Raw genomic sequence first — 22,007 nt, 5'->3', positions numbered from 1 at the left:
GTAAGTTGAGCAAAATATGTGGTGCAAAATAAAGGGAATGAAGTAGGAGAGGCCAGAATTGACGGCCCATTAATGATGCTGTTTATCATTGGGGAATCTGTCTTAAAGAATAGATTGGAGAAAAGATATAGTCATAGAGCGAAACTGCAGCACAAGAAAAGAAGAAGTACTGCAATGGCTTGGGGCCCATGTTCACCACACACACACACTCACAAAAGAGTTGTGAGCCCTCTGTGCAGCCAAACTTTTTGTGTCCTGGAAGGCAATTGTACTATTAGAAGGGCTAGTGCTGATCGTAATGCCATGTGCAGGTTCCTGTTATGACAGTATTATCACCCAAATGCAAGAAAACTTAAAGTGGCAGACAGGCTACGTGGGACACCAAGCTACTTATGTCTGTTCACCTTTATCACTAAATTTGGCTACACAGATCTTAGAAACACAACTGGTTCTACTGCACTCATATGAGAACAATTAACTGAAGAGAATAAATGAAGACCATACAGAATTAAAATCTGTACACATTTCCTATTAAAGGAGACTAGAGCAAGGAGGGAATTTAGGAACACAAAATTAATTAACACTATTACACTTATTTAAGGAATCTCTGACAGAATAGTAAATTTAAATTAAAGATGAACAAAATTTTCCATGGAAATGCATCAATCTGCTCCCATTCTGAGAATGATGTGTATGATTTCCATGAAGATTCACATAAGTTCGTAAATGACAAAAAATCTTACAAGAATAGTTCTCTTTATTGGAATATTATGGACGTAGCTTATGCACAAGTAGACTCTGCTGGGAAAATCCCACTTTACATTCTAAAGTAATTTTAGGCTAACAATGAGCAAATTAAAAGTAAGTAAGTATAAAGTTGTATCTAAAAAGAAAGATGATGAGACTTACCAAACAAAAGCGCTGGCAGGTCGATAGAGACACAAATGAACACAAACACACACACAAAATTCAAGCTTTCGCAACAAACGGTTGCTTCGTCAGGAAAGAGGGAAGGAGAGGGAAAGACGAAAGGATGTGGGTTTTAAGGGAGAGGGTAAGGAGTCATTCCAATCCCGGGAGCGGAAAGACTTACCTTAGGGGGAAAAAAGGACAGGTATACACTCGCACACACACACATATCCATCTGCCTTTACAGGCAAGAAACTCTTTGCCTTTACAAATGTTTACAAATGTCTGCTTGTGTCTGTGTATATGCGGATGGATGTGTGTGTGTGTGTGTGTGTGTGTGTGTGTGTGTGTGTGTGTGTGTGTGTGTGTGTGTGTGTGTGTGTGTGCGCGCGCGCGAGTGTGTACATGTCCTTTTTTCCCCCTAAGGTAAGTCTTTCCGCTCCCGGGATTGGAATGACTCCTTACCCTCTCCCTTAAAACCCACATCCTTTCGTCTTTCCCTCTCCTTCCCTCTTTCCTGACGAAGCAACTGTTTGTTGCGAAAGCTTGAATTTTGTGTGTATGTTTGTGTGTCTATTGACCTGCCAGCGCTTTTGTTTGGTAAGTCTCATTATCTTTCTTTTTAGATATATTTTTCCCACGTGGAATGTTTCCCTCTATTATATTCATAAGTATAAAGTTGGAAAGAAAGATTCATCAGGTAGAAGTAATAAATGTATATTCTAAGAATTTATTAAAAATTAAGGTGGTATAACAGATCAGATCATGCAACAAAGTCAGCACCATAAAAAACAAAAATTATACAGAGAGAGACAAAAGGAACAAATGTTCAACAAATGTTCTTCCATAAAGAGCAAATATAAAGCAAAGAAAATCAGAATCTGAACAAGACAACTCTCAAAGGCAATGCAATAGTTATGAGCAAACCATAAATGAAACAAGATAGAATGAAAAGTTGATTATAGGAACAAGTGTCAACAATGGGCTTATGAACAAAACAAAATAGAAACTTTCATTGGATGGACATCACATTTCATAAGTTAAGATGGCAGATAATACAGTTACAACCAACAAAAACAAATAGCACATGAATTCGAAGTGTTCCTTTAGATGTTTGTATTGTTCAAGCATGAAAAAATAGTTAATAATGAAAACAGCAACATTTCAGAGATAATACTAGATAAGGAGTGCAAAGTGATTTGCCATATGATGAAAGGAAAGGAACCTTGAGACAACAGTTTTAATAGAAATAGTTAAAGTTGGAAGCAAAATAATCAGCATGTCTGTGGAGTAGGACAGTTTCCCAAACGTGGAATAATTCTGATATTTTTCTTCTTCACAAGAAAGGAGACAAACAAGATACAAGGAACTATAAAAATACAGCCTCATATTCATGGCAGGAAATTCAGCAAAATTATTGCCAACTGCACTCAAAAACATTATATTTTAATCACAAAAAGAAATAAACTGGCTTTAGAAGCAGATGTATCACTACCAACCATTGGCTAATCAAATTAGAGCATAGAATGGAGCAATAATTATTAAGTACAACTTTGTCTGGAATGCATGAATTCTGAGAAAGCTCTGGAATCAATTTCCGTACTAATAGCCTTTGACAAACAATGCAGTGGCTCGGCCTGTGTTAGGATACTGAAGAACATGTAATTTAATGCTACAGCTTCCATCAAATTCTGTAACAATAATGAGAAATTAAGAACTGAAAGAGGGAACTCCAGGTTGGAATATCACCAATACACAGACAAGATAGACTGCAACACATCATTAAGAGGACACATTGGGTTGTAGACAGGCACAATAAAAAGACACTTACACATTAGCTTTCATCCAAAGCCTTCTTCAGAAATGGAAGCAAACACATTTGTTCACACGAGCAAGCACATCTCATGCACACATGACTACCTTCTTCAGCAGCTGGGACCACAATGCTGGAGTAGCAGTCATATGTACATTGAGGGGTGTGTGTGTGTGTGTGTGTGTGTGTGTGTGTGTGTGTGTGTGTGTGTTTCCTATTCTGAAAAAGGCTTTGGCCAAAAGCTAATGTGTAAGAGTTTGTCTGTTGTGCCTGTCTCCAACTCAATGTGTCGTCTTTACAGTGAACTGAAAGGAGTGCCAGGAAAGGGGATACCATAACACCAAAACTATTTTAAGCACTTCTAAAAGAAGTGTTCAGGTCCTTAAACTGGGGCAACCAAAAAGAATGGACTACATCTGAAGCCCCTTTATTTTACTGTTTTCCTCTAGTCAGACACACTTTAATAACGAATTAAGGGACTTAACAGGCCAAATGGAATGTAAGGCAGAAAATCAACTAAAATAGAACTGAAATAATTTACAATGAATGTCCAACTACAGAACAGATATTCTTATACCACAGAAGACCAAATACTTCATAATATCATCAAGATAAAAACTGAATCACATTAATAAAAATTAATGATGTGCAGCAACCATACCAAAGGAGTGGAAATGACTGTCATCTTACCCTTCTCTCTTATTTGCTGGATCATTGTCTCATGTGCAACCAATTCAGCTTGGAAAGCTTGATGTTTTTGCAATTTCTTAATTTTGTCTTCAATGCTGTTAACTTCACCCTTGCTTACTTCAGCTTCAAGTTTCTTCTGTTTCTCACCAATCCATGATTCAGCCTTTTAACAAAAATAATATAAGAAAAATTGAAAATACATATTCCCAAAACAAACTGGAAAATGAACGTGAATTTCATCTTTATCACAAAGATTTGGAATGCACAGACCTTTCTATTAACTGGCAAATAACTACACCTGTTCACATAAAAAATGAAGCTATACCCACAGTAAGACTGAAAGGGTTACTATATGAGAATGTGAACAATTAACCCATAATTGAATACATGATTTGTATAGTTTGCATCTTTAATGCTATGCTGCATTTTTATCATACCAGAACCAACTGCAGATTAAAACTGCATTAAAACAACATACTTGAAAAATATGTCATTTGTTTTATACTTACATGCAAATCATACTACAGCATTCATCTCCTAACAGCTAAACTTCCATAACCACCAAAAGTGAACACACATTCACGAGAAATTTATATCATACTAGCACATCCAAAAATATTACCTATTTTGCTGGAACAACTTGTACAGTGCCAATATAACTGGAGAAAAAATGCAAAACCTCTAACATTTCAAAATGATTGATTTAGAAAATATTGCTGATCAAATGTTTGAAAGGAGTATATGTGGAGTTGGGTGGGAAATGGGAAGAATGTGAAGGACATATTGTGGTGGTCAAACTAAAATCTCACTGTGCAAGACATAAAATAAAAAAATTTAGACACTTCTTGTTTCACTTTGTAACTTGGCTTCATCTGAGTCACTTCCCTTTACTTTCACTCCCATTTCTGTTGTTCCTTCTCTTACTCGAGTTTTTTTTAGAAAGAAATATTTGATTTAAAATGCTCAAGCCTTAAAACTTAGTTGTTTTTTATGTTTTTACATCAGCATAACCTCTCTAACACTGAACAAAAACTACAGTGAAAGTAGTATATTTACTAACCTCAGCGACATCACGAATAAACTGAGCATGGAGCAGGGCTTCTTCTAGCCTATGTCGTCGAGCAGCACAAAGATCTCTTACACGAGCTCGCCTCGCTACCACATCACGAAGTCGTTTGGCAATGGTACCACTTTCAAAGTGATTTTGTGCCAGCAGCTTGTCACCATGTTCTTGCAATGCCAAAACCTTCTCTTCCTGAGCAATAAGAAGCTTCTCAAAAGCATCATGTTTTTTCAACTGGGCATCCACCTCTTCTACTGTGCTTCCAAAGTCTGTACTAGCCAAAGCTGCCTGAAATTTACAAATTAATAGTCAAAGCAATGGAACTTTGCAACTGTGATGAGAAATTATTGAGCATAACTAACAATAAATGTTAGCTAAGATCGAGTGCCACCATGGTCGGAAAAAAAAATATACTCTATGACACAACAGGATTTTATTCCATTTTAAGGCACAGCTCACCCTGCCCCCACTGTTAAAGAGAAATGCATACTGAGGACATAGTAATAATATAATATTTTTCACAATAATTCAATGCTGGAAAGTGAAACATTATCTATACACTTTTTCAGCTGACTTAAAATGAAGTTGATAAGATGATTCCATTGGTATTTTAATTTCTACAAATAAAATAACATCACTGCCTAAAATTGTCATGTTACTATTATTATTATTGTTGTTGTTGTTGTTGTTTTACCTAACAAGATTATTCTGCTTTCCCTGCTATTGGGAATTAGGATACTTTTTCTGCTGTCAAGACCTTTGAGCAAGTTTCACATGTAATCCTAAGCAGGACTTCCCACATGGTGCTATGGGCTAATTGAGTCAGGAAAAGCTAGTGTGTTACCACTCCCCCTCGACTTGACCGATATCTTGCTAAATGATGCCTCAGCCTTGGGACTCACAATGGCATAAGAAATAATCCTTGAACTGAACTGCTTGAAAGAGACAAACAGTGCTCAGAATCTCAGCAAGAAAGATTAAAATTTATGACGAATAACAAACTCATGCCAAAATATCTTAACACACAGATAGGGCATTTCAATCTTGGAAAGGAAAAACTTAAGGGAACAAAACCACATGTTTATGTAGAATGAAGGTGGTTGTAAATTTGTAAGCAACAGAACATTCAGCAAGTACTGAAGAGAATTTCAAAGACGAGGAGGAGAAGAAGAAGGAGGAGGAGGGGGAGACTGACAAATTTCTGACACATATACAGAATGACTGAAAATAGGCCAACCAACCAGAGATTCAGTATCTCTAGAATAAGATTGCTATTACATTGATTAAAGTTAAAACCATAAAGAATAGTCTATATTTTAGAATCACAAGTGCTGGAAAGAAGTATATCTGGGAGTGGAGCATAAAATTTAGAATTGTTTCAAACTGAACTAAAACCATCGACAAACTTGGATAGAGTAACACAACACAGGAAGCTGGAATTCACTTGTACAAATCTCATCTAGATATACCTATCTCAGCAGTTACAAGCACTGGTAACAGCTCCATATTTTGTATATACACAAAGAATACCATTGAAAATTAAAAACAGAAGAGAAACTCTACCAGCATTATCCTTTGTAAAACAACACTTGATTTGAAAAGTAGTGTTATACAAAGCTATAAGACCCAATAAAATTATAATTGAAAATCTTAGCAAATGCATGTGCATGTGAGCACACACAGACACGAACATGCATATGCATATACTATTTGTCACAGGAAATAAACTGGAAAAAGCCACAGTACATTAGTAGAATACTGAGTGAGTGTGTGAGTGAATTCAAAAATTCTCAGCAGATAGTACCAACAGCTTCTATTGTACACTTTTTAAATATCAAGAACTACTTCTGTTGCATTTGGATGTAACAGCAGCAGAGTGATTTAAGGCTTTTATTACTCTTAGAATATAAATAAGCTTTGACCCCCAGTAAAATAGCTTACCTCTTGTGTACTACTAATTGTATCAATTTGCTTTGCATCTCTGAGAAAGAAGTGCAGGTCAATCAGCTGGTCAAGATGAACCTTCTTATGCTGCCAAGCTGTGTGAAGCCTCTGTCTCTCTTCTAACAACTGTTCATACCGTTCTTGTATTTCCTGAAGGAAAACAAGCATCTTCTTTAATGTAAGTCTTTATACAACAGCTATAAATTTACAATCAGCAACAAGAACTTACTCACTTTTGATTAAACCAGAGAAAAAAGTCTGTAACCTACTGATAGTAATTGTTAGAACTTAATAAAACAACAAAGAATTATTCTAGCAGTTGAAACATTTCAACTGTACATCAGTTACAAATTCATTTTATACTATTATACCGAATTAATTTCTTTTGTATTTAAATATATAAATAACTGGTGTTTTCCTTTAAGTGACAATGAGTAACTTAAAAATGTTTGTTTAGCTTGTACAAATAACTGAATGTAGTAGAACACAAATAGACATCTCAAATTTATTATTGTCAGCTATCGTAGCTTTGTGATGCACTATTTAACACAACCCAATTCAATGCACCTAGTGAATTATGCTTTATTAGTCTCATAATATACGTAATCTAAATCATTTGTTTAAGGTACAGAAGACATGTATCAACATATTAATTGCTCAAGTTATCATTTCATCCTTCATCAATTCTTCTACTGAATAATAACATTTCTCCCACAGAATCTGCCGCAGACATACATTTAAGATATTTACCAGAGATGCTGAGTCACAGATGGGCACAACAAAAAGACTCACACAATTGTGAGAGTCTTTTTGTTGTGCCTATCTGCAACTAAGAAATCTCTGCTATATGGTGAGTGGCAACTTTCCTTCTCATAATATTATTGCATTCCATCATGGATTTTCCATTGTTTTATTTAAGATATTTAGCATCATATAAAACCTTTCACTGCTGTTGATCAATTAACTCATCCTGCTTCACCACCTCCTAGGTGCTGTTGACAAGTGCAGTCTCTGGATCTTCCTTCAGCACTACAAACAAATTATCTCAGGCCACTTTGCTGACCCCTGAGCAGTAATAATGTGTAAAAATGTGCCAACACTCAAGTACCTGAGTTCTGTTTATGAGCTGAAGTGTATAGCAGAATTTCTGTACCATACCTCAGTAGCTATTCACAATTCTTTCTGCTAAGTTGTGTTCAGGTACTATAACTTTTGTGGTGTCATTTTCAGCTTCACTTTACATCATACTGTTCATCAGGATTGGAATCACAGTGACTTCTCACAATCTATTCTACAAAGGAAAAGACAAGGTTTAATGTATGCACTGAGGAAGATACCATGGAGATAGGAAAAGCAACCTTGATGATGAATTATTTGATGTATATGTAAGTGGTAATCCCTGCACAGATTTTGAAAGCAACAGGAACTTACAACAGCAGGCATAAGACTGTGGTCAACTGTTGCAAAAACATATGTAATTCATAGTGCTTACAAATTCGAAGACTCTGAAAGTGACAGTGACTTTCAGAATGGGTTACAAAAATTGGATCCAAATCTATTGAATGAAAAGCCATTTTTACATCTCTGCAGGTTTGTAACAATCATAAATTTGGAGAGAAGCTTCAAAGTGAGAATCTAAATCAGAGAGACAAAAGGAGACATCATAGGAAGCACTCTAAAAATATTCAGCACAAGACAAGACTGGCTGCTTCACAAATCCCAGCCCAGGTAGTAGCAATGCTTCTATCACAGATAGAAGCATTAGATGATAATGACACAGTACTCAGCTTGGCATGTGGCATACACACCTGCAGCAGCCAAAAGGTTAAGTATGGTTTTGACTATTAATTTATTATATACTGTATTTTCATCCCTACATAGTGTGGAGTCTGTGCATGTAATTTCAATTGGTGTATAGGAAGCATAATAATATTCTCTTTGCTTGTCAAATGTTAAAAGTGAGGCTAAAAACATTCTCCTTGAGTAATGTTTGCCTGTTCTGTAAGAAGATTATAATTTTGCAAATTTACAGTGAAAGAAACAGTTAGGTTTCGTAGTTTCTGTAATAAGGTGTGGCGAGATTCTTTTTTGTGTGCAGTACGCATTTACCTCACTATTCCCATTTGCAATGTCAGTATTCGTGATACACTATGTGACCGTCCCCAGAAAACTACACCATACCTAACGACAGATTCAAAATAACTATGATATGATATGTTTTGTCTAACCAAGTGAGAAGCATTTACCAGTATTTGCACTGTAAATGCAAAACTGCTCAGTTTATTTGATAGAGTATTAGACCTTAAGTTTTTGTCCACATTTAGTAAAAGGAATTTCACTGTGTCGACTTCTTCAATAACATTATTGTTATGCTGTGTTTTAGGCTCCACACACTTTTAATGCCTGGTTTTGAAATGTACCATATGGGTTTTTGCAATGTTCAGTTTCAACCTATTTAAATGGAACCAGCTTTTGAGGGTATCCAGGGTACTCACAATAAAACTCCAAATTTTTTCTGCATCATCAGCTTTAATTGAAACACAAGCATCATACGCAAATAGAACTGATGTGGAATTTACATTTATGGGCAAGTCATTTATCGAGACCAGGATTGGCCCTAAAATGGAGTCTTGTGGTACATACTGTGACAGTGTACTCCACATAGAATAACAACTTACCCTTTAGAATACACCAGAGTCTCTGTTTTTTTGTTCTGCAAGTATCACGTAAGCTACTGCAGAGCACTGACCTTTATCCCATATTTATCTATAAGCGGCAATTAAAAATTTAAATTTGAGGCCAATGCTCCAGTGTATATGGAATGCAGCACAACTATGATGTGGGTATATAAGCACCAACATGTAGGCAAGGGATTAGTGCGTCATTCGCATCTTTCTGACAAGCGTGTAGTAAATGCAGAAATGTGAATTGTGGTGATGTTATTACCATATGTGTCCAAATAGGATCAATGTGCTGTTATTCTTTTCCTGGATGCTGAAGGATAAACACTGATAGATATCCAGCAGAGAATGAAGACTGTGTTTGAGGTAGCATGTCTGTCGTAAACCACCATTGTGGAGTGGTGCTCTACATTCCATGCTGAGTGCTACTGCTTCATGATAACTTATGTCCCCATATCACAAATGTTGTAGCACAGAAGTTACATCAACTCAAGTGGGAGACACTCTAGCACCCACCCTATAGTCCTGCCATGTAATTACCACACATTCAGTCCCTCAAAAAATGCCATGAAAGGTCGAAAATTCCTGTCGGATGAGAATGTACAGCAGGCAGTTATCGACTTCCTCACGCAGAAGGACATGGTGTTTTACCAAACAGGTATCTTCAACCTGGTGCATTGGTAAGATGATTGCCACAACACTCACAGTGATTTTGCCTGGTTGGCATACAGATTCAGGACTGTATGGCTTTCCAACAGGAACTTTTTTACTGACCCTTATAATTACTAGATAAACAAGACACGGTTCACTGAGTTAAAGGCTTTTTGAAGACTGCAGAAGACACTTAAAACTTTACTACTCTGATCTCATGCTTTGCATACCTTTTCAACAAAGTTGACTTTCTTTTCCCTGTTGGAATCTCTATTGACTACTTAGGACAATATGTTTTACAATAAAATTTTGAATCTGGATTGCCGCTACTTTCTCAGACATTTCTGACAGGAATGGCAAAATATAAATAGGGAGATCTTTCCCATGTGTTCCATTGACCCTCTCTTGAACAGACATCTGACTTCTACACACTTCAAAACATCAGGAATGCATCCATATTCAATACATTAGTTGCCTATTTTAATTAGTGGAGTTCTATTATGTGATACACAACATTAATCACTTTAGTGGAGATCCTATCACACCCAGTCGAGTTTTTGTTTTTTAATGATAGTACAACATTTTCTACATCTTTTACCAAAACTTTTTTAAAGCTTTGAGATATCTAGCTCCCTGGCGAAATCCAAAGAGATTTACTTCACTGCGATACTCTGGCTACTCGATATCCACCTCTGCTACCTTTATGAAGAATTCATTTAAACACTAACAATGGAAACTCCAGGATGGAATGTAACAGTATCTCTGAGTCGCAGATAGGCACAACAAAAAAACTATTACAAAATAAGCTCTCGGCTAACAACCTCTTTGTCAAAAATAGACAACACACACACACACACACACACACACACACACACACACGCGCGCGCGCACGCACGCAACTCACAGACACATGGCTGCATGCTTTGGCAGCTGAAACCACACTGGCCAGTGCCAGTGCCAGGCACTTAAGTGTGTAAGTGTGATTAGCAGAGTATCTATGTAGATGTACACTGAAGAGGCAAAGAAACTGGTACACCTGCCTAATATCATGTAGGACCCCCACAATAACCAGAAGTGCTGCAATACGACATGGCATGGACTCGACTAATGTCTGAAGTAGTGCTGGAGGGAACTGATGCCATGAATCCTGCAGGGCTGCAAGAGTATGAGGGGGTGGAGATCTCTTCTGAACAGCACATTGCAAGACATCCCAGATATAATCAATAATGTTCATATTGGGGTGTTCGGTGGCCAGAGGAAGTGTTTAAACTCAGAAGAGTGTTCTTGGAACGCCTCTGTTGCAATTCTGGATGTGTGGGGTGTCACATTGTCCTGCTGCAATTGCCCATGTCAGTCAGAATGCACAATGGATACGAATGGATGCAGTTGATCAGTCAGTCACACAGGATGCTTAAGTATGTATCACCACACAGAGTTGTATCTACACGTATCAGGAGTCCCATATCACTCCAACTGCATACGCCCCACAACATTACAGAGCCTCCACCAACTTGAACAGTTCTCTGCTGACATGCAGGGTCCATGGATTCATGAGGTTGTCTCCATACTCGGATGCATCCATCAGCTCGATACAATTTGAAATGAGATTCGTCTGACCAGGCAACATGTTTCCAGTCCATCAACACAATCCAGTGTCGGTGTTGACGGGCCCATGCGAGGCGTAACACTTTGTGTCATGCAGTCATCAAGGGTACACAAGTGGGTGTGAAAGCCCATATCGATGATGTTTCATTTAATAGTTCACACGTTGACAATTGTTGATGGCCCAGCATTGAAATCTGCAGCAATATGTGGAGGGGTTGCACTTCTGTCATGTTAAATGATTCTCTTCAGTTGTCATTGGTCTCATTCTTGCAGGGTCTTTTACCAGCTGCAGCCCTGTCAGAGATTTGATGCTTTACCAGATTCCTGATATACATAGTACACTCTTGACATTGTCATATGGAAAAATCCCCACTTCTTCATTACTTTGGAAATGCTGTGCCCCATCACTCGCATGCTGACCATAACACCACATTCAAACTCACTCATTCATGATAGCCTCCCATTGTAGCAGTAGTAACTGATCTAAGAACTGTGCCAGACATTTGTTGCCAACCGCAGTGCCGTATTCTGCCTGTGTACGTATCTCTGTATTTTAATACACACGCCTACACCAGTTTCTCTGATGCTTTAGTGGATAAATGGATAAAAACATGACACAGTGCTCCATGCCTGTTGAAATCAGCATCTGGGCTGCAAAGCAAGTGGAAAAGTGCACCTGCATTGGATTTCTGCATGGTAGATTGATAATTGAACTTGTAGGTACAGTTACTAACAAATAACATCAGCTGTTACAACCCCTGTACTGTCTTATGAGTAAGTTTTGAAAGGGGGGTCTTTAAAATAAAATGAGAGGTCTGTGAACAGTGATCAGGTGAAAATTGGTACTATTGAGATTGATGTGGAATTTCTTGAGACTGAATATGCTTCATTCTAAATCGGCAAACATGTGGTCCTGTTGTATTACTGTGACCACCACCTATATTTGAACTCAGTGTGCAATTACCACTCACAGGTGACAGGTGGCAAGACTAGCAGTGGAGAGTAAATAAATCACGTCAAAGGGAATGTGGGAAACAGTGAAGTTGTTCCTGTAATGCAGAAATGGAGTAATTTATCTTATGTCCAACAAGGCATGAGCACTGGCTTCCGGGCCAAGGGTGGAAGTATTTCTGAAATGGCTAAGTTTCTAAACAGTTTGCATGCCCCGTGATTAAAGTATACCATGCATGGCAAAATAATACAATCCAAAACTGGCACTGAGACAACAGTGGCACACCACAGGCCATAGATGACAGAGGTGAATGATGGTTGTGGAAATGTGTACAGGAGAAGAGACTTGCAACTGTTGAGTAACTGATTGCCCAGATGAACCAACAGGCTACCACCAGTGTCTTCTCAATGACCATTCAGTGAATATTGCTTTGTATTGGGCCTCCACAGCAGGCGCCTGGTTCATGCACCCATGCTGACTGTTGCTCCTCGGCAACAAAGGCTGAAATTTGCACACCAGTACCACAACTAGCGATCCACTGTGTGGTGACAGGTGGACTTTTCAAATGAATCACATTTTATGCCCCACTGAACAGATGGCCATTGTTGTGTACTGCCCTGCAACAATCGTCAGAAGGGTCCCGGCTGAAAGAGGGAGTGTTATGGTCTGGGGAATGTTCTTGTGGCATTCCCTGGGTGGTCTTGTCATTCTGGAAGGTACAATGGACCAATACAAGCATGCATCTATCCCTGAGAACCATGTTCACCCCTACATGCAGTCTGCTTTTCCTTGGCATGATGGCATCATCTACCAGTAAGACAATGCAACATGCCACATAGCTCCCATTGTACATGCATGGTTTGTAGAGTACCAGGGTGAGTTTACCAAACTCCCCAGATTTGAACCCAATCAAAATTTTATGGGACCACCTCACTCAGACTGTTCCTGCCATGGATCCTCAACCTAGAAATATAGCACATCTGGCCATGGCGCTGGAGTCGGCATGGCTCCACACCTCTCTCAGTACCTTCCAGAATCTCACAGACTCTCTTCCTAAAAGCCCACACTGCAATAGGTGATTATTCAAAGCTTTTGGCAGGTGGTCACATTAATGTGGCTGGACTGTGTAATTAATGTTTTAGATACAAACACATGGTGCTGGTTGGTACAGATGGCACTGTTCATATAACAGGAGTGCACTGATGCAACAATCCAATGAATCAGTGGTAAGCATCAAGCTTTTATTTTGATGGAACTTTGATAAACAAGAAGCCAACCTAAGGTGCTTCTTAAGTTCCAAGAAAGCTTTCTAGCATGCCTCCAACCACACAAATTTAACAACTTTTTTGCAAATTATCAAGCAGGTGGGAAATCTGGCTTGAATTTGGAATAAACTTCGCATAATAGTGTACTTTTCTGAGGAATGGCTGTAATTCTTTGAGATTCTTAGGAGCCATGAAGTTAGTGATTGAGTCCACTTGATCCTGCAGGGGTGTCAGTCCATCTTTACATAGTACATGTCCCTCGTACTTGACACTCAGGTTGAAGAAACTACATTTGCCAAGTAGACAACACAGATCATATGCTTGGAGCCACTCAAACAACATCTGCAGGCTGCACAAGTGCTCTTCCCATGATGCCCCAGTAATGTGTAAGTCATCTAAATATTTAACACAACTTGGACGAGTTTCTCAAGGTACCTCCGAAATATTGTGGGAGTACTGAAGACTGGCACCTTTTTATAATGATACATGCTGAATAGCCCATTAATCACTAAAAACTGTGTCGTCTTATCATCTACAGGCAATTTAAAGTAGGCTGAAAGTAATGTTGGAATTCCCACTATTTTTCTTGCCACAATATTTGAAACTCTGGATCTATGCTTCACTGGAATAGCTGCACAATAAGAAAGAAGTTCTTGTTGCCACTTTTTTTTTTATTCTACTCTGCATAGGAAAAACACAGTTAATCATCATTCATACTGACAGCATCACAGAGCTAAGTGGAACAAATAGGTCATAGATGAAAGCAGAGTTCACAAAGTGAACTGCTAACCAAAAACAAGCCCAGAGCATAGGACAGTCATCTTTAGGTATACATAGAGTCCTGGGAGAAATTTGAATCACAAATGTAATACATGAAAGGTCAAAACTCTAGTGATCAATGGTGTGTACTTAAACTTTCAATCAACTACTGAGAAACTGACTGACAAGGGTTGGGTCATGGTATTTACCGACACACTCAAATCAGTGGACAGGCCCATGTGATATGTCTGCGGCTGCAGCAGCACCCTTTGTGGGAGTAAGCTGTGGCCAGAGTATGAAGCCCTTTTATCTTTGACTTTCCCTCTTTACTGATACTCGGGCTGGGTAGGGAATCCAAATCACCATCAAATACCAAAGCCAGTACTTCCAATGGAATCATTCCCTGAGAAATACATAGTATTTGTAGTGGCATGGCAGTCATTCTGACTATGTTCCTATCAAGGTGTTATCCATCACGAATATGTTCCAGAGGGAGATACCTTGAATAAAGTTAGCTCTTCAGGAGTTCCATCTAATTTTAGATACATAGGAGGAAGAGAGACCCCTCGGATTTGACTGAATGAGAACTAGTTTTCACATTCAGCTAACATACCAACTTGTAAAGCACACCTTATATGCTTTTGGAAAAAGTCTATCAGCAAAGATTTAGGACCCCAATGTCAGTCCAGAATATGCAACTGTTGGCTGTTCTCCAAACAGAAAACAAATCTTAATCAGAAATGGTTCAAGAACTTTTGTAAATTAAAGGAAATGTGAAGCAACAGCTTGAGACAACTTCAACAATACATTTTTCACAAACACTCTGAGAAAAGAAAAAAGCTTTGAAAGAAGTATCTGAAGAGATATTTAAAGGAGATTTTTTTTTAAAAAGAAAAAGAAAACAGTTCTCCTAGGTATATTTATTTAAAATTGCAGCCAGTGATTGGCTAATTTGTAATCACTCCTCATAATTTGAAACTAGATATGAAATGAACCACAGGGAACAATACACATTAAATTGATTGAAGAACATAAGAAATACTAGAAAATTCTTGTACCTTGACTTACACCAAAAATGTGTGGTCCCTATACCACACTTGAACAGGTTATGTAATGAAGTAACACACCTGTGCAGCATAGTGTCCATCCTGCACCATGCTTTCTCCTAGCTCCACCACAGCCTGGAAATTTTCCTCACGGGCCTCTATTTCTGCTTTAAGTGCTTCATGTTCGGCCTTCAAAGTCTGAGCACTTGCAGCATCACGTACTTTCTCTTCTGTCATCATTGTGGCTCTAAGACCTGATGCCCAGTTTATTAGGTCACGCACCTAGTATCACAGAAAGAAGTTGTTAATGGTTATTAGTAAACTACAAATTAACATCAAAATATGGTTGATTTATTTAGCATTTCATCTCATTTAGCTACACTATGTAGAACATCTATATTAGAAATAAATGACAATGCAAATAGATAACTAAGATATGTTAAGGAAATGCAGGTAGAACAAAGCTGATATGAAACTAGAATTAGTCTAAAACACTACCTGGAAAAAAATTCACATGGTCTGTTTACACTAATTGTCCAATGTTATGTTTAATAAGAGAGAGAGAGAGGGAGAGGGAGAGGGGGGGAGAGAGAGAGAGAGAGAGAGAGAGAGAGAGAGAGAGAGAGAGAGAGAGAGAGAGAGAGGTCAGGGTGGGTGGGGATTGGGTAGCAAAAACATTGTACTGACACAGACAAGTCTGTGCAGTGTTAGGTTGAGAATAACTAGGAGAAATATTTAGAGAAACTGTGAGAAAAGAGGAGAAATATATGAGGAAATTTTCCACCAAGAGAGCTATGTTGAGACAGAAAAGCAATATGTGGAGCAAGTAAGAGGCTGGTGTGGGAGCCACAATGGATGAAAGTGTTGGAAACAGGGTGAGGAGTGGAGAGTTAGTTTGTACAATGAAAACAGCATGAGCTGTAAAGTAGCGATATAAATTAAAGATATTGTGTTGCACTACATTTTCTACAATTGTGCTGTACAGTCGACTTCTGGTCACAGTTTGACAGTGGCCATTCAGAGAGGTGGATACTTCGTTGTTGGCCATAACCACATAGAATGCAAACCCATGTTCTAACTGTTGTGACTCGCCGATTATTCAAAGTGCCGCCGCGCAATTACGCATGTCCTCTACGTGCGGTGCTGTCTGCCAGCCACGCAGCAGCTGCACCACCTAAGCGGCCAGCCGAGCAGCGGCCGCTAGACTGAGACTCAGTGTTTAATCGAATGCCGACTGGTACACAGGTCAACTTACTCAGTGACTTATATGTGTTGTTGTCTGAAATATGTGTTAAATTTGAAGATATAAAAATTGGCGACGAGGTAGTGGATTTTTCCTTTTCACCGTTGACTCACAGGGTTCCATGGCTACTGTCGAGCAGCTCTTGCAAAATCTCCTTGAACAGCAAATGCTTCTAACGACGGCGATTCGCGATCAGCAAACGCTTCTAACAGCGGCGATTCGCGATTTCGGCGCGGCATCAAATGCGGGGCGTTTCTCGTCGTTGGCTGTACCTCCTTTTCCACCTTACGACGAGACGGCGGAAGACTGGTCTGATTATGAAAAACGTCTTCGACAACAACACATATAAGTCACTGAGTAAGTTGACCTGTGTACCAGTTTCGATTAAACACTGAGTCTCAGTCTAGCGGCCGCTGCTCGGCTGGCCGCTTAGGTGGCGCAGCTGCTGCGTGGCTGGCAGACAGCGCCGCACGTAGAGGACGTGCGTAATTGCGCGGCGGCACTTTGAATAATCGGCGAGTCACAACACTAACCATTCCTCGGTAGTGTGTTTCCTAGTTCTTAGCTGGTGTAAAAGCCAGAAACAAAATGTTGACATATTATGAACCATGTGGAACACTGTTTGTTTAAAACATTTGTAGAACTTTCATGATAGTTAAATTGTGATATCCTTAGACTCTACTTCAACAAGGTTAGGAAAGATAAATATAAGAGACTATATGCCAGAGATGAAATAGTTATGGAGATAGGGCAATATTGAGCAATATTTCAACTGTGATTGATCTATGAGAACTCTAACTTATGGAAAGAGGTTGGGGACTGCAAGAGTCAATCAGTTGTTTCCTTTTATTCCTCCACAACTCATTTCAAGACTATTACATCTAACGTCCAAAGTAACACAGATTTACAGCCAACATCTGTTCTCTGAATGCACATGGCTGTTGAAAACACACCATCAATTGACTGTATCATGATACCAGACAATTTACACACAAATGCAACACTCCAAATGCATTATTTGGGGGTCATTGTTATTTCCACTAGGCTGTTAATTGAATGAATACTTTTTATTAAGAAGTACTAGCTATTTCCACGCATGTGCACTTGAGAATCCACACACACTCAAAACTCACTATTAGTGCTTAATGAAGTATTGATTTAAGAAACAGCCTGATGGAAAAAGTCAGTAGAAATTATATTATGATGAATTTTTAGTTGTACGTTAAATCATCAATAAATTGGATGTCTTTAGCAACAGTAAACTGCACACTGAGCATATTTCTCAGCTCTTGCTGATACCTGAGAAGATCTACAAAAACAGTGTGCCTCCAGGTTGCGATATCGCAGCACAAGTGTTTTGTCTTCTTCTTCTTCTTCTTCTTCTTCTTCTTCTTCTTCTTCTTCTTCAGTTAATATTATAATTTTTGTATTTTCTTGCAGATAATGCAAATTTTACAAATTTCATCCAGAGCTGAACTGTTGAATGTTTCCCACAAGCTCATAAGCCAAAATTTAAGTGTTTCACTTAGCACTGGAATAACAAACTTAGTTTATTTCATCAACATGAACTCAGAGCAGTGTGGCATTCTAGCATTCTAATAAGAGCAGAATATACAAATTTTGTAAAAAATTGTAGGAAAATCACTTAGAGGTTTCTTCTATATAAATACCTGTGCAAGGAACTTGTGTAGGTCACAGCTGGCATGTAGCTCCTGGGTGCGGCTGGTTGCACGCTCTTGCAATGCTGTCCAACAGCTTATTACCACAGCCTGTTGCTGTGCTATATGTGCAGCATTTTGTCCTGGATAAGCTGCTTGTAATCTAACTGCATCCTCAACCAGCACCTAAAATCATATGACAATTTGTTTTCATCAGAGTTGCAGCATAAAAGACAAGCCTATTTCATATGAAACATTACATTCTTGTCTCTGTTCAGAATGAACTGTCCCTTCCAATAAAGCTCCCTATACTATAAATTAAGAAAAGAGAGGGGTATTTGTCAAAACAAACTTATCTAATTGACCTAGATAGTTCAGATTACTGGTGATGATGGTAACAGCAAAACAGAGGGTTGTTACAGGCAGCTAGAAGAGAGCTTCATTTAAAGTTTCATTTCAAGTTATTGGTAATACATGGACTATATTAGTAATGAGTGTACCATCCATGATTCACTTCTCCTGCAGCAGATTATGGGACAGCAAGCAGAAGAAAAAGAAATGGTCAAGGAAAATTGTAAACAGGGCGAAATAAACATTAAATGTAATGAATCAGAAGTGTCTAAGAGACAAACAAATGGCCAAGAGTGAATTTTAAGAGACCTGGCACCACAGCAGAGGTAAGTAACACATGCTTATGTGGCAGTACTCAACTCTGAAGTGGGCAGTTTTAATTCTGGTAGTGAAAACATTTTCACTGCTAGTACTTGGACGGTAGCTTGTTTGAAACATTTCTTATGTTGTCCATTCAATGACAACAGCTACACAATAACCTAAAATCAGTTGGGCACTGTGTTAATCCTGTTCACTCATAGCTTTTCATTACTGTGATAAACATATGCACCTGGTAATAGCCATAAAAATCCCAACACAATCTGATGTATCATCTCAGTTTCATAGGGTGACAATATATCCGTGTCCAGTTAGCAGTACACACCAACTGACATGGTTGTATTTTTCTCGTTATAGGTGATCTAACAATTGGCAGATTTTCCAAGCAATCGTCACCATTATTATAATAAATAGTGTAAGCACTCTCTATAAGGTACAGTTCAATTCCAGCCTATCCAACTATCCATCTTCCCTGATGATTGAGACATGGTAAGCATTCTTGTTACGCCTTCACCAGTATTTATCAATTTAATTTTACTTTGGTTTCCATTTTTCTTTAAATTATTAAAGCTCATATTTCCATGATATGAACCTAGTAAGTGTACATAAGGTTTACACCAACAGTGTATTTGTTTACATGAATCAGAAATTCTTGATTCTATGCTAGGTTCAAAATGGTTCAAATGGCTCTGAGCACTATGGGACTTAACATCTGTGGTCATCAGTCCCCTAGAACTTAGAACTACTTAAACCTAACTAACGTAAGGACAGCACACACATCCATGCCCAAGGCAGGATTCGAACCTGCGACTGTATCGGTCACGCGGTTCCAGACTGAAGCGCCTAGAACCGCACGGCCACACCGGCCGGCTTCTATGCTAGGCCTTCCCATTATGTCTGCTGTTTCTCTCAAATACTTTATAATGCATTACTCACATACCAGGTGTTAACACATATCCCCTAAGGGAAAAAAATGCACCACAAAGGAATATCTTAATGGGACAGAAATCTGTAGATGTGATGTCTGCATGCAGACAAACAAATGTTTACAATTTCAAAAAAATTGGATGATTTAGTCAACAGAAAGAGCTTTGTAATTTGAGAAAGTCAGTAATGTATTGGTCCACCTCTGGCCCTTGTGCAACCAGTTATTTGGCTTGGCATTGATTGATAGAGTTGTTGAATGTCTTCCTGAGGGATACAGAACCAAATTCTGTCCAATCAGTGTGTTAGACTGTCAAAATCCCGAGCTGATTGGAGGACCCTGCCCATTATGCTCCAAACATTCCCTATTAGGGAGAAAGCCAGGAACCTTGCTGGCCAAGATAGGGTTTGGAAAGCATGAAGACAAGCAGTAGAAACTCTTACCATGTGTGGAAGGTCATTGTCTTGTTGAAATGTAAGCCCATGACAACTTGCCATAAAGGACAACAAAATGGCATGTAGAACTTCATTGAAATACTGCTGTGCTATAAGGGTGCCATGGATAACAACCAAAGGGGTTCTGATATGAAATGAAATGGCACTTCATACCATCCATCACTCCTGGTTGTAGGGCTGTATTTCAGGTAACAAGTTGGTGTCCCAGCATGGTCTAGGGTATATCTCTAGACATGTCTTAGCTGGTGATCGGGTCTTGGTATCTCATTGACTGGAGTAGAATTGTCCTCAGTGATGAGCCTTGCTTCAAACTGAAGCCCAGTGAGCAGCAAAGACATATATGGAGACATCCAGGACAGCGGTGGGATACCAACCCCAACTGTCACCTGCCATGTGGCCCAACAACCAGAAGTGATGATCTGGGTGCCATTTCATATCGTAGGAGGACTCCTTTGGTTGTCATCCATGGCTACATTACAGAGTTCATGACATTCAACACCTCATTCTGTTGCCCTTCATGACATGCCATCATTGGCTTACAGTATACCAAGATAATGCTCACCCACACATGCAAGAGTTTGTACTGCTTGTCTTTGTGATTGCAAGACCCTACCTTGACCAGCAATGTCACCAGATGTCTCCGCATTTGAGAAATTTTACAGCTTTATGGACAGGGCCCTTCAACCACATCAGGATTTTGACAATCTAACTTGCTAATTGGAGAGAATCTGGCACAATATCCCTCAGGAAGACGCCCAACAAATCTAGCAATCAATGCTTCTGACACTGTAAACATTTGTTTTTCGGTACATCTACATCACATCTACTAACTTTCATCCCACTCAGGTAATTCCTTCATGGCGCATTTTTTCCCTTATACTGTATTTTGCACTTTTTCATACACAAACATTCTTAGTCTTTTCAATAATATGAGGTACAGTACATAACCACCATCACATGATTATTTTTAAAAAAAATGTAATTATTATACATGTTAGTTCCATGGATTTCTGTTTTCATTTATCTCGCTTATTAATTACCGATACCTAGGCATAACAATTAGTGATATTTAGAAGTAAGAATATATATATAATCCATAAAAAGATCAGCAAAAGAACTAAAGTACCTCATTACAACCATAGCATTATAAAAATATTAAGGCAACAAACCTGCAACTGTGCTTCCAGTGCTACTAGATCATTCTCAAAACTCTCATGCCTGCGAATAAGTGCTAATACAGAATTGAGATCTCTACCAAGATCATCAGGCAAGGCAGCATTCTTCTCCTGTATTCTCGACAATGCCTCTGCCACATCCCGATGGAAGCGATGGATCTCACCTGCGGCCTGCAATCTCTGCTCACGGTTTTCAATAAGTGCCATTAAGTGCTGCCAGCATTCCCTGCAAACACATTTATGTGGAGCTGTAGATAACAATGAAGTGCAACTCATGCACTGCTTGAATACAATCACTTGGTGCAATGTGTTTCGAATCAATAGCCACAGAATAATTTACACAGGTATTACTGTTTTACTAATTACATTTGTTTCACTTGTTCAAAGTTTGTTTACCAACAGTTAATTATAGACACAGTCAGTGCATGTTACAAATATAATAGAATCTATGTTACCATGTAAAAAAAAAGCACCATGTGGTTTTGTACAAATACTTAATGTCCA

General features: G+C 38.7%; 1 protein-coding gene across 1 annotated transcript in view; it reads right to left on the bottom strand.

The window, feature by feature from the left end:
* The window catches only part of LOC126185174 (spectrin beta chain, non-erythrocytic 2), a 315,568-nt gene that overhangs the window by 103,723 nt on the left and 189,838 nt on the right, over positions 1 to 22,007 (bottom strand). The window contains exons 35-40 of the mRNA XM_049928020.1: positions 21,498 to 21,729; positions 18,292 to 18,465; positions 15,460 to 15,660; positions 6,417 to 6,569; positions 4,473 to 4,763; positions 3,413 to 3,575 (exon numbers count right to left, since the gene is read on the bottom strand). Of these exons, the coding sequence (XP_049783977.1) occupies positions 3,413 to 3,575; positions 4,473 to 4,763; positions 6,417 to 6,569; positions 15,460 to 15,660; positions 18,292 to 18,465; positions 21,498 to 21,729 (1,214 nt within the window). The remainder of the gene's footprint in view (positions 1 to 3,412; positions 3,576 to 4,472; positions 4,764 to 6,416; positions 6,570 to 15,459; positions 15,661 to 18,291; positions 18,466 to 21,497; positions 21,730 to 22,007) is intronic.

Source organism: Schistocerca cancellata, chromosome 4 (genome assembly GCF_023864275.1).
Source record: "Schistocerca cancellata isolate TAMUIC-IGC-003103 chromosome 4, iqSchCanc2.1, whole genome shotgun sequence".
Classification (NCBI taxonomy): domain Eukaryota; kingdom Metazoa; phylum Arthropoda; class Insecta; order Orthoptera; family Acrididae; genus Schistocerca; species Schistocerca cancellata.
The sequence above is the reverse complement of the archived record's forward strand: the minus strand, read 5'-3'. Positions and strand labels throughout refer to the sequence as shown.